The sequence below is a fragment of the Mastigoproctus giganteus genome, chromosome 6 (assembly GCF_048544385.1).
Source record: "Mastigoproctus giganteus isolate SK-2022 chromosome 6, ASM4854438v1, whole genome shotgun sequence".
Lineage (NCBI taxonomy): Eukaryota > Metazoa > Arthropoda > Arachnida > Uropygi > Thelyphonidae > Mastigoproctus > Mastigoproctus giganteus.
Genome location: NC_143580.1, coordinates 157,593,478 through 157,607,636, shown reverse-complemented (window position 1 = coordinate 157,607,636; position 14,159 = coordinate 157,593,478). Strand labels below are relative to the sequence as shown.

General features: G+C 36.5%; 1 protein-coding gene across 1 annotated transcript in view; it reads right to left on the bottom strand.

The window, feature by feature from the left end:
* Positions 1 to 1,705: 1,705 nt before the first annotated feature.
* The window catches only part of LOC150084682 (ribokinase-like), a 124,408-nt gene continuing 111,954 nt past the window's right edge, over positions 1,706 to 14,159 (bottom strand). The window contains exon 8 of the mRNA XM_090375426.1: positions 1,706 to 1,970. Coding sequence (XP_090231552.1) covers positions 1,794 to 1,970 — 177 coding nt within the window. The 3' untranslated portion in view covers positions 1,706 to 1,793. The remainder of the gene's footprint in view (positions 1,971 to 14,159) is intronic.

Here is a 14,159-nt window from a genome sequence, read left to right as displayed (position 1 = left end):
ATCTTATCCCCCCCTTAGTTTTTCCTGAATTGTCCTAGGTTTTTTTTTTTTTTTTTCTCATATAAATTTTGTATACTTTCTTCTTGAAGTAGATATACTTTGTAACCTAACTCCTCCTTCCTCTGTTTAATAGATTTTCTCTTCTTCCATTTAGCCTATAACTCTATTTTTGAAGCCACTAAAAAATGATCTGAATTAATATCATATCCTCTAAACACCTTAGTATCTTGACATTGTTTTGCTAATTTTTAATTTACTATTTTTATTATCAATTTAATTCAATTAATATGACATTTTTTTTTTTTCCATTGTTTTTGTCCCTTCTGCCTTGTGATGCAGCTTGCATTTTGTCTGGTATTAAAAAAATAGTTATGCCCAGCTTATTTTGGGGTTTTGGTCTGTCTAGCTCCTCACCAAAGAGCTCTATGGGAAGTGGCAATATATTTCTATAATGGGTCAAAGTAAATTTTTTTATAACCTGAATTATTTAAATTTTGCTATTGGGTCTCTAACTTTAGGCAATATCCAATATATATTCATACACAGGATATGAATAAATGGAGAAACTTGTCAGTGTTTCATTCTGCAATCCATGTGACATCCTTAATTTTTAAGCTATGTCTGGTTATAGAAGAATCATGAAATACAAGAAATGGAATTCTAAACTCTCAAATGCACACATGATTGTCAGTACTCATTATCAACATACTTTTTTCCTTTAATGTTTGATGTGGTGTTCTTGGGGATAATCTTATTGGTCCTTGTTTTTTTTTTTTATCAGCAATGCTTCACGAATGGCAAACCTACATTATCTGTGGAACAATATGTAAAGATGTATCCCTTGAAAATCAGCAGAGGATGTCATTTATGCATGATGGTGCACCAGTCCACTTTTCCCCATGATTTTTTATTATAACTTTTTAAAATGCATTGCACATTTCACTTCTGCTTATTTGTTTAAAACGCATGATGAAACTTATTACGTTTAAGAATAAATTAAGTGCACAGTAAACTCAACTATTGGAGTCTATATTAACCAGCTCTTTTACCACATGAAAATTACAGTGAAAATTTTCACTGTAATCACCTACTCTCATACCCTTAAATTATTTTGTATGTGGTCACAAAGTCTAGTTTGTTTTATACATATTAGCATACAAGCCAAACTACATTTTGAAAGCTGCCTAAAACCACGAAGAGTATGCCAGTAATTGCAGATTCGTCGCATTGAAGGAAATGGAGGTTATTTTAAAATAGCTATTTTACCTTTTAGAAGTTTATTTCAGTTCTTTTATAATTTATGATTAATTATTATTATTTTAGAAAAAATTGAGACATATGTTTATAGGAACTTTTCTTATTTTTAGTTGTAGAATATGTTCCTACCTTTGTTCTATGAAATTTTGAAACATCCTGTATAATTATTCAAAGCAAGAGCTAACAAATACAATTCTAAGAAACATATACTAAAAAAAATTCTAACCACATACACTGTACTAAGAAACACTTGGGTTCTGAAGTGCACCAACAAATGCTGGTGCATGCTGTAAACAAACCATGATTACAGCAGATTGAGCAAATGTTTTGAATGCGACTACATAGATGTGGCTTAATGCATGATATGAATGTACATAGCAGCATACCTGGGAATTATTTATCACACTTTAGTTTTCTCTTTAGTATAAATCATTTATTACACCTGCAATTTTAGGTGCCCCTGTCTTAACAATAGTTAAGTCATCATAATCCTTGTGTTTTCTGATCACCACAATTTAAATCTATAATTCCTATTACTACAAAAATAATGACTGTGGTATGTCCTTCTTCCATGGAAAACTTGTTTGGGTACCAAGAGCTTGAACACTAATTGTGGCAATCTGACATGATCTGTATATCTTTTCCTTCATAGAGAGTTGTGGATACTTTACAAGAAAATACACAAGACTTCCCATAAATGCATCACCGGCTCCCTGGAAATAAGCAAAATTTTATTAATCTTACATATTTGCTATGAAAAAAAAAATTTAAAAGAAAGCTGAAAAAATCAGCATTAATAATATTGATATACTGCAGTTGAGTTACTCAGTAGTTTAGGTATGATCACTGAAGATGATGCAAAAGTACAGAATAAATGCCATTTAATTCAATTAACATATCAGACATTTTGTAAACTCGTGATTAATACTGGTTTACTTCACCAATAACAAATTACTTTAAAAAGACATTAGAACCATTTCATTATTGAAATTTAAATTCACGGGACACATCTGCTACTGTAAAAATTGCAGAAGCTCGCATTTCTTTTATGCAGAAATATAGCTATTGCAGAAAAGCAATCTTGGACATCCCCAAGTGAATGATAAATTAAACAAAGCATATTTAAATATGGTTAATACCCTGTAACCAAGAACCAACTTAAGAAACCTGAAAGGCAAATGCAAATTTCACTATCACTCAGAACAAACCAACAGGCCTAAATGTAATGGAAGTATGCAAAATAAAAAATAATATACATAAATAACTGTGGGTACCACAGTGAAAACAGATAAATAAAACTAAATAAGAATAGGAGGGAATCATATCAAAGGATGCAAACAGCTGAAGAACACAAAGAATAATAAGGAATGGACTAGCTCCATATCGTCAAAGAATAAATGGACAGCTCACAGCCCGTTCATTATTATTCTTCAGCTCCTCCCTTATTGTTGGCATCCTTCGATATGATTAGATTCTTATTTAGTTTCCTATTCTTATTTATTATATTATTATTATTAGCCATATGGTGCAAGGAAGCCTGAGGCTTATGCTGCACCAGCCAAAAAAAAAAAAAAAAAATTGAGTTACCCTGAGAGAGAGAGAGAATGATGATATGTGGCTAAGGACCCTGGGTGTGCCAAGCCCATACTCACCAGATGTGAGTGATTTTTTTTTTTTTTTTTTTAGTTAATTTAGTTTCAATTTTAGCATCCTTATTTAAGTAGAGTTATTATTTGGTACTTTAATTTCTGTCTTGTTTTTTGTTCTGAATCATAGCTTATTTTGCATAATGTTTGGGCCTGTCAGTTGGTTCTGATTAGTAGTGAGTTTGAATTTTGAAAATGGAAACTACAAAAATGCAAGATCCAGGGTTCTAATCACATTTAAGCACTTGTTTTGCTCAATCTGTCTTTATTGCTTGCACCTGGCATACATCCACAGTCACTCTGCCAATATTAGGCCATGACAGAAATGTGTGTTGGGAATTTTCACATTGTAGCAGATGCCCCGACATCTACTCAGGCAGTAAGTTGTACCATGCCTACAGGACCTTGTGCTATTGTGGGTGAGTGCAGGTTCTTGATTGTTTATTTGGTTTCCCCTTTTATTTTACAGTTTTACAATTTTTTCTTACTGCATTCAACAGCCATTTTCATGTGGTAAAAGAGGGGATTAATGTGGACACTAATAGTTGATGATACAGTGCTTAATTTATTTTTAAATGTAATACATTTCTGTGTATATAGATGTGATTTGTCATTTAAAGTGGCAGGAATGTCTGCCACTTGAAACTGATGTAGTAGTAATAATCGAGGCATGTGATGCAAGAAAGCAAGCTTATGTAGCAATCAGACCAAAAAAAAATAAAATAACCATTCCATACATACATTCCCTCTAAAATTTGTCCAGTTCCTCCTTGAATTTATTTAAGCTATCAACTTCCACAACGACAGATGGAAGTTTGTTCCAGCAATCAACTACGACATTTCAAAGAAATAAGCAAAGTAAAATGTTTAGTGCATAGAAACAAATGAGAAATTAGATGTACACTAAGAGAAACAGAAACTAGAGCATCATAAAAAGAGTAATGCAATTTTGACCAATGATTGGTAAATGATTACAATAAGTTTTATTTTAGATATTGATAAAATGTTTATATTGTTGAAAATATCAGGTGTGACTCTTACATAAAAGTGCTGCCTCTGGCATGCATTTAGTTGATGAAGTGTTGGACAACATTCTAGGCCTGTTCCACTTGAGCTCTGAATTAAGGAATCAAAAGTAGAAGTCCCAAATTCGAGCACAGGAACCTTCAAATTATATCCTAGTTGTGTTCATTTTGCAGACCCCAAGAAGACATTCACATCTTGAAGAGCCAATCAGACTAATATTAGTAATGGCAAACAATGCACGAAAGCAAACTTATAAAGCATCAACAAAAAAAAAAAAAAAAAAAAAAAAACACTTCCTACATTACCTGTCCACCACATCTGATAATTTGTCTGGTTTGAATTTATTCAAACTAATTTGGACAACAGATGTAGGTTTGTACCAACAATCAATCACCTGCTGGCTGAAGGCAAACTTGTGAACATCTATCCTGCAACCATCCTTCCTCAATTTGAATTTATGGCCCTCAAGTCTGTATTCTGAGCAAGAAAAAGAATGTCACCAGAATTGAGCTTGCCCAATCCACTCAAGGCTTTAGACAACTCAATCAGACCAACTCGCAGGTGCCATAATGTCCAAGCACTGCAATTTGCAGAACTGAAGCATTTCTTGGTAAGACCAAACTTTTGTTTCCTTTACCAATCTCACTGCCTTTCTCTGCACCCATTTTAGGAAACACCCACTTCCTGCCTAAAATGAGGCCTCCAGACTTGTATGCAGTACTCAAAATTAAGCCTAACTATTGCCTTTTATAATGGGATAATCATTTCCTTATCACTGCTAGCAAAGTTCCTAGGAAAATAATGTACATCATTCACAAATTCGCTAACCTGCTCTGTGACTTTATTACTGTCTATTTTGTATCTACCACAGTCTTCTGTATCACCCGATAATTTATAAACATCCCATGCATTTTTCTTCTTTGCCACAAGTCTTATCAGTTCATCTGACAGCCATTTAGGTCTAAGCCTGGAACTGTATTTCTTAGTTGGCATGAAAAGCCTAGTAACTTGTATGATTACTTCCCTGAATGCTTCCCAATTAGAATTTACTTTTGGTAACATGATCAATTGGTTCCACTGCATAGAATTTAAAATCTGTCTGAGATCACCATAGTCATCCTTACAAAAGTAAAAGCCCTTCCCTTTGCCCCTGACAGTAGTTACAGCTTTATGTATATCCCCCCATCAGTAAGCTGTGATCACTGCCACCCAGAGGGTCTTTTACCTGCAGGTTCTTAATGCATGAAAAGCTGTTGCTGCTGATAATCAGATCGAGTTTTTTCTCATTGCCTCTCTAACATGCTACCACAGGAAACTAGTTAATCTTAGAATTGAAAATTGGGGGGGGGGGGGGGGCAGAAGACTAAAAATCTTTTGTTAAAAATTTAATATTTATTGCAATAGATTTATTCCATTTCAGATGTTGCAACTCAGAAGATGTGCAACAATGCGTCATAAGTTTCTCATCTTGGATTTCACATGCATCATGGCAGAAAATGTAACCTCACAGATGTAGGTTACTTCCAAAAATAGAGCAAAGTTTTAGGCCCAGTTTTTCAGTGGTGAGTAACGTTCTCAAGAAAGCATTTTTCAGAACTATGAGTGACTTGGTCCTGTTAGGTTGTTGAGGGATGGGCTGCACTGGAGATATCACAACTCAAATTGCAGTTCTGTCAGCTGACACACTACTGTGCACTTCAAAGGTTTTTTGAAAAGTTTCATTTCTGGATGAAAGGTTTCAAAATCTTGAAATTGATGATCAAATTCTGAAATCAGTTGCTCAATATGTTCTGTGTACTTTGTAAAGTGAATGTACTCTTTCTCAGATAGTTTTTTACAACTGGGAAAATAGAACATTTCATTCTTTTGGAAAAATTGCCTTTTCCCCCTGAAGCTGAAGGTTCATGACATTTAAATATTGCATAATATCTTATATCTGTGAGAAATGCTAAGTCCTGTAGGAAGTCAGCATCTTGGATCTTATTATGATCAAATGAGCATGGAACATGGCCTCTTAGAAAGGCAGTTATTTCATGTCCAAGTTTGTAAAATCTCACTAAACATTTTCCTCGACTATGCCGATTTTGCATGTAGCAACAGATCCCTGTAAGCAGAGTCCAGTTTTTCTAAATAAGTAATTGTGATTGTAATCAAATGTATTCAAAATTGTGATTTTTGTCACATTAGCCACAGTGTCACATAGTTTGATAGATTTTGTGCACGGGGCCTCTTGGCGAATAATATAAGGCATGTTAACTTGTTTTGCCTTAAAAGTCTCATAAAACCAGTACAAATACCAACCATGGCTTTAGCACCATCAGTAACTACAGCAGCCAACTACTTTTCAAACCCACTGTACTCCTCCATTGTGCTCTAACTACAGAAAATATGTCCTCCCCTTTAGCTGAGCTGTGCAAAGAAACTTAATGACTCTGCTGTTATAAAACAGTAGAGTCATCACAGATTGTTATGATGAGAACTAACAGTTGACTAGTGTCTATTATGGCTATACTTTCATCAACAGCTAGTGAAAATTATGGACAGTCTATTTAACAGCTTTTGGGTTGTCAGACAAACGTTTATTAATATATCTTTAGTTCTTGTAACAGTTTTTGAAAGAGATACAGACTGAAATCCTCTGGCCACCTTTTCTTCTGAATGACCCTGCCATTTTAACAGCATATTGTTTGACGAATTCATCATCCGTGAACTTTTTTCTTGGCCTTAGCAAGCTCATAACTAATGGTATAGGAAGCCAAAAATGATGTTTCTTGTATTTTTGTTACGTTGCTGAATACACTTTTTTTTTTTTGTTGTGTTAGCTTTTTTTTCAGCTGTTCAACCACAATTTTCCATGATTCCTCAGTTTTAGCAGTGATTTGTCATGTGATGTCTTTTGGGGTTATTCTTTCAAAACAGCTAACACTTGTAGGCAAACTAAGCACTGAAATTTGTTGACCTTAGTAAGGATAAACAAATAGTCAAACTCTCATTCTGGTTTGAACTTGCAGTTTTTGCTGTACACCGTTCTAAACTTCAAAAACATTTTACTAAACTTAATCAACACAAACTGGTAAATTATGTAAGTTTATAAAAAAATATATACAAATTTCATCAATGATTTTATCTGTATTTGGGAACACCTTTTGTTTTGTTGTTTCTTATTTTTTTATGACAAACTCAGATTTATTTTATAATTTCTTTAAATATAATCACTCAAAATTCAATTTCACTTGAGTGATAAGCTTGAAAAATTCCCCTGTATACTGGAAACGTCTTTTATGATTAGGCAAAAAATTATATTGCATCAAAAACAAGAATAGCAAAGATTATACTTTTTCATATAAAATGTAAACATTTTACAAGCTGCAGGAGCAAACCACTAAATATAATAAAAAAAAACTACTCACATATAATCTAAAACCACTAGCACTTACAGGGTTCAAGCCTGTAACTGCCAAATGCAGTGCTGTTTCTTGTATTTTCTCTACCTTGTGAATTCCTCTGACTGGTCGTTGTCCCGGAGTAAAAACAGAAAATTTATTTATTTATTTTATTGCTAGCAACTGAAAACTAAACTATGAGTATTGATTGGATACTGGCTTGATCCAGTGGTTACTAGCAAATATTGTGCAGGCTGTTTAAAACAACATGGCAGACTGGTTCCAGCCTGTGGGCTGCTAGTTGACCATCACTGATCTATTGATTAAAAGAATTACCTAAAAAAAGCATCAATAAATACAGTTCTTAACATTTGGAGGATTTCTGCTCCATTTTTACTTGTTCTTCACACACACACACAACAGGTCGGCTTTCATATCCATTATAGCTACAGCAGAGGTCTAACTTCAATTCGCTGGTTTGGTGGAGAGGACGGAACTCTAACCAGTAATGGAGTATAAAAAATAAATTAAGTTTACAAACACAATAAAAAAAAACTATTCTATTCATTCTTGACAAGCAAAGCTCCATAACTAATGCAGTAACAGAAATCATTAGATATAAGGAATTTAAGTTGTGTACTTTTATAGAAACTTAAACTTGTGTTAAGTTCACATGCAAAAGAAGGAAAATTGACATGCACGATGAAAATCAAATCATCATTTAAGTAGCATGTACCATATACTTGATATATTACTGCACTATATTTTTTTTTGCTATGAATACATTATTTGCATTAGCAGTGGAAAATGGTGCAAGAGAGCAAGTTTATCTTGCAAGCATCAGCAACCCCCCCCCCCCACCCATTCACCTATTCATTCCCTCCAATACTTTGTCCAGCTCTTCCTTGAATTTATTTAAGCTATCAACTTCCACAACAACAAATACAGGTTTATTCCAGCAATCAACTACCCTCTGACTAAAGGCAAACTTCCACATATCTATTCTGCAACTGTCCTTCATAAATTTGAATTTGTGTCACCTCACATGTGGTCAGAGCAAGAGGGAGAATCCAATCAGCATTGGGCTTGCTTAATCCATTCAAAGCTTTAAATACCTCAATCAGATCACCTTGCAGAACTCAATCTTTTCTAGGTAAGAGCAGTCCTTCATTCCGCTCATCAATCTCATTGCCCTTTCTATACTCGTTCCAGCAGCTCCACATCCTTCCTAAAATGAGGCCTCCAGACCTGTATATAGTACTCAAAATGTGGCCTGACCATTATAGTAATAGTGGCATGTGATGCAAGTAATCAAGCATATAAGCTTATGTAGGATCAGCCAAAAAAAAAAAAAAAAATCACACAACCATTCCCTCTAAATGTTTGTCCAGTTGCTCCTTAAATTTATTTCACCTATCAACTTTCACAAGTACAGATGGAAGTTTATTCCAGCTATTAACCACTTGCTGGCTAAAGGAAAATTTCTGCACATCTATTCTACAGCTGTCTTTTCTCAATTTGAATCTATGCCCCCTTAGGTTTATAATCTGAACAAGTGGAAGAACCCCATCAGAATTCAGCATGCTCAACCCATTCAAGGCCTTATACACCTCAATCAGATCACCTTGCAGGTGCCTAGTCTCCAGCCTCTCTTGGTTGAGGATCCCTTCATTCCCCTCACGAATCTTGTTGCCCTTCTCTGTACATGCTCAAGCAAATCGACATCCTTCCTAAAATGAGGCCTCCAGCCTGTACGCAGTACTCAAGGCATGGCCTGACCATTGCCTTATACAGAGGAACAATCACCACTGTTTCCCTGCTAGCAAAATTCCTGTATATCATTGACAAAACCCCATGACCTGCTCTGGCAGCCTGTCTGCACACTTACTCCCAGGTCTTTTTCATTTTCTACCATACGTTCCTCTGGGATTACTTCTACCTATATGCAGTACTTTGCATATAGGTAGAAGATTGTCAATGTTAAACTTCAGTTGTCACTTCTCAGCCCATCTTCCCAAATTTTCTAGATCCTGTTGCAGTAGCACACTGTCACTAACAACCCTGCCAACCTTTGCATCATCTGCAAACTTCGACACAGCCTAATATACCTTCATCAATATCATTGATAAATATACAAAACAGTGGACCCAACACCAAACCCTGTGGGACTCCACTAATAACATTAGTCCACAAAGAGCAGTACCCCTTGATTACCATCCTCAGTCTTCTCCCACTCAACCATCCTTTTATCCATTGTTGCAACTTACCCTTAATACCATTCTGCTCCAATTTGTACAGTAGTCTTCCATGTGCAAAAGTGTCAAAGGCTTTCCTGAAATTCAAGTATATGATATCAAAATTATTTTTTGCATCCAGTTCCTTTGTAACCACATCATAATATCTTATCAAATTTGTCAGACAAGATTTTCCCTTAACAAACCCATGATGTGTCTGAATTATTTCTGCAGTCTTGTCTAGATGATCCTGCAATGCATCTTTAACCAGGGACTCCATTATTTTCCCCTGAACACAAGTTAAACTAACATGTCTATGGATACTTGCGTCATCTTTTGAACCCCCTTTGTGAATTGGTGATACATTTGCACATCTCAGGTCTGTGGGGACCTCCCCTGAGTCCAAGGATGCTCTCATAATTATGACTAGGGGTTTGCTTACTTCCTTTGCCGCCTCCTTTGATATAACTGGATAGATCCCATCCACCCCGGTTGCCTTATATTTAACTTAAACAATTTCTCCTCCACTTTGCTCTCAGTTATTACAAAATCATTAAGCACTCTGCTACAATTTGATAACCTTCTGGCATTTTCAATCCTTAATAACTCCTCATGTGTGAATGTAGATATAAAATACTCATTCATTTTGTTTGCTATCTGAGCAGGATCATCAACAGTCGAACCACTATTAACAAATGGACCAATCTGATTCATCTCCTTCCTTTTAGTTTATATAAGTAAAGAAATCTTTGCTGTTTTTCATAGCATCCTTTGCCAAAGATTTCTCGTAATCTGCCTAACCTCCTTTGTGACTTGATTACAGACTAGTTTATATCTGTCATAGGCTTCTGCGTTGCCTGATAATTTATATGCATCCCATGCATTTTTCTTCTCTGCCACGAGTCTCATTAGTTCATTTGACAGGCGCCTCCGTAGACAGGTGGGAAGGAGCAGCCGTGCATAGCACACGCTTCTTGATTAGACCGGGGTTCGAGCCCGTCACAACCAAATACAGAGGATGCGGAAAGGTCAGGGAATGACCACTGCATATTCCCGGAGCAATATGGCCTTAGTTGCTAATTCTCCTAAAAACCAAACAACAAACAAAGTTCATTTGACAACTATTTAGGCCTAAACTTTGAACAATATTTCTTAATAGGTATGAAACGTTTAGTAGCTTCCACGATTAATTCCTTGAATGCTTCCCACTTAGAATTTTCTGTTGGTAACATCATCAGTTGATCCCACTGTACAGAATTTAAAAACTGTCTGAGTTACCTTTATGGAAACAAAAACCCTTTCCTTTACCTCTGATGGTAAGTAAATCCCACATCAGTACACTGTGATCTCTGCCACCTAGTGGTTCCTTTATCTGCAAATTTTTAATACATGAACAATCACTGCTAATAACCAGATCAAGAGTATTACCGTCTCTGGTTCCTTCTCGATCATGCTGCTACAGAAAACAATCATCCAATAAATCCCCAAAAGTGTTACTAGTGTGCGAGTGACCAATCCACAAGTTCCAGTCAATATCTGGGAAGTTAAAATCACTCATTATAAGACATTCTGATTTAATAGCCTACTCTATTTTTCTGTACAACTGTTCATTGTACTCATTCAAATTATTAGGCCTATAATACACTCCTACTCTTATTTTTGCTTTCGCAGTGCATAATATGTCACACCAAACTGACTCAAGTGTGCACTGTCCATCTATATCAAGTGGATGCACTTCTTTCGATTTTGTTTTTCTTAATTAACAGCATAACCCCTCCGTGTCTATCCTTTCTGTAAACATTGTACTCCCCAAATTCCAATTATGCATTCCTAGTATCTGTGTGACACCACATTTCTGATATCCCAACAATATCTGCCTTTGATGTCTTGACCAACGCTTCAAATTTATTTACTATACTTCTAGCATTTGTATACATGCACCTATTCTTATTCTTAGTTACCCTAACACATCCTATATACCCACTTGTTTCACGATGACTGCCATCAGTCCTTGACACCCCAGCACCCCTCGCTCCAGGCCACTGCTTATTCTAATAGAAGTAGTGCAAGAATCACCTTCACCTCTGCCTGCAGCTACTTTTAACCTTTTAGTCTGTGAATCACCCCAAACTAGCAGTTTTCCGACCCACCTAACACTGCCTCGATAGCATCAGCAAATATTCTTGCACCCTTTCTATTTAAGTGTATCCCATCCCTGTAGAAGGAGTCACTCCTGTTAACAAGCACAGACCACGCTAAAAAAAATTTTATCCCACGAGCCTTGCACATTCCCTCTAGGGACGAATTGATTGACAAGGCTCTCATCATGTGCTCCCTCCTATTGTGTCTGGGCAGAATTGTGGACACTTTAAAATTTAGCCCAAACTCATGACTTTTTTGCAACATTGACCTGTACTTGTTAAGTAAATCTGCAGATATCTCCTACTCTTAATGTCATTGGTGCCAACATGTACAACGATATCATCCTTTGTGCCCTTAAAAGATGATATATGCTTCACAACGTAGTAGTAGTGGCATGTGATGCAAGAAAGCAAGTGAATGAGCTTATGCAGCCTCAGCCAAAAAAAAAAAAAATCACACCATTCCCTCCAAATGCCTGTCCAGTTCCTCCTTAAATTTATTAAACCTATCAACTTCCACAACGACAGATGGAAGTTTGTTCCAGCAATTAACCACCCGCTGGCTAAAGGCAAATTTCCGCACATCTATTCTACATCTGTCCTTTCTTAATTTGAATTTAGGTTCGTAATCTGAACAAGAGGAAGGATCCCATCAGAATTCAGCATGCTCAACCCATTTAAGGCCTTATACACCTCAATCAGATCACCGCGCAGGTGCCTAGTCTCCAGCCACTCTTGGTAAGAGGATCCCTTCATTCCCCTCGCCAATCTTATTGCCCTTCTCTGTACACGCTCAAGTAAATCTACATCCTTCCTAAAATGAAGCATACAGACCTGTACGCAGTATTCAAAGCGTGGCCTGACCATTGCCTTATACAGAAGGACAATCACCTCCTTCTCCCTGCTAGCAAAATTCCTATATATCATTGACAAAACCCCATGACCTGCCCTGGCAGCCTGCCTGCAGTGTCAGAAAACTTCATATCTAACTGCACAATTACTCCCAGGTCTTTTTCATTTTCTACCACCTTAAGTGTGGTGGTTGGTACGTTTCTCTGGGGTTACTTCTACCCATATGCAGTACTTTGCATTTGTCAAAGTTAAACTTCAGTTGCCACTTCTTAGCCCATCTGCCCAAATTATCTAGATCCTGTTGCAGTAGCACACTGCCATTACTGTCATTAACAACCCTGCCAACCTTTGTATCATCTGCAAACTTCGACATTAAACCTGATATACCTTCATCAATATCATTGATAAATATACAAAACAACAGTGGACCCAACACCGAACCCTGTGGGACTCCAGTCCACGAAGAGCAGCACCCATTCATTACCACCCTCTGTCTTCTCCCACTTAACCATCCTTTTACCCATTGTAGCAACTTACCCTTAATACCATTCTGATCCAATTTGTACAATAGTCTTCCATGCGCAACAGTGTCAAAAGCTTTCCTGAAATCCAAATATATGATATCAAAATTATTTTTGCATCCAGTTCCTTTGTAACCACATCATAATATCCTATCAAATTTGTCAGGCAAGACTTTCCATTAACTTCCCATGCTTTGTCTGAATTATTGCTGCAGTCTTGTCTAGATGATCCTGCAATGCATCTTTAACCAGTGACTCCATTATTTTACCCGGAACAGAAGTTAAACTAACTGTCTGTAATTACTCGTGTCACCCTTCGATCCCCCTTTGTGAATTGGGAACACATTTGCACATCTCCAGTCCGTGGGAACCTCCCCTGAGTCCAATGATGCTCTCATAATTATGGCTAAGGGTTTGCTTAGTTGCTTTGCAGTCTCCTTTAATATAACTGGATAGATCACATCCACCCCAGGTGCTTTTCTTTAGTTTAACTTCAACAATTTCTCCTTCACTTTGCTCTCAGTTATTACAAAATCATTAAGTATCCTGCTACAATTTGGTAACCTTCTGCCATATTCAAACCTTAGTAATTCCTCATGTGTGAATTTAGATGCAAAATACTCATTCAGTTTGTTTGTTATCAGCAGGATCATCAACAGTCGAACCATTGATGTCAAGTGGACCAATCAGATACATCTCCTTTCTTTTAGAGTTTATATAAGTAAAGAAATTCTCTGTTTTTCTTAGCATCTTTTGCCAATGATTTCTCGTAATCTGCCTTCGCCTGCCTAACCTCCTTTGTGACCTGATTACAGACTAGCTTATATCTGCCATAGGCTTCTGAGTGGCTTGATAATTTATGTGCATCCCATGCATTTTTCTTCTCTGTTACGAGTCTCATTAGTTCATTAGATAACCATTTAGGCCTAAACCTTGAACAATATTTCTTAATAGGTATGAAACTTTTAGTAGCTTCCACGATTAATTCCTTGAATGCTTCCCACTTAGAATTTACTGTTGGTAACATCGTCAGTTGATCCCACTGTACAGAATTTAAAAACTGTCGGAGACCACTGTTGTGCCACTATTGCAGCCAGTG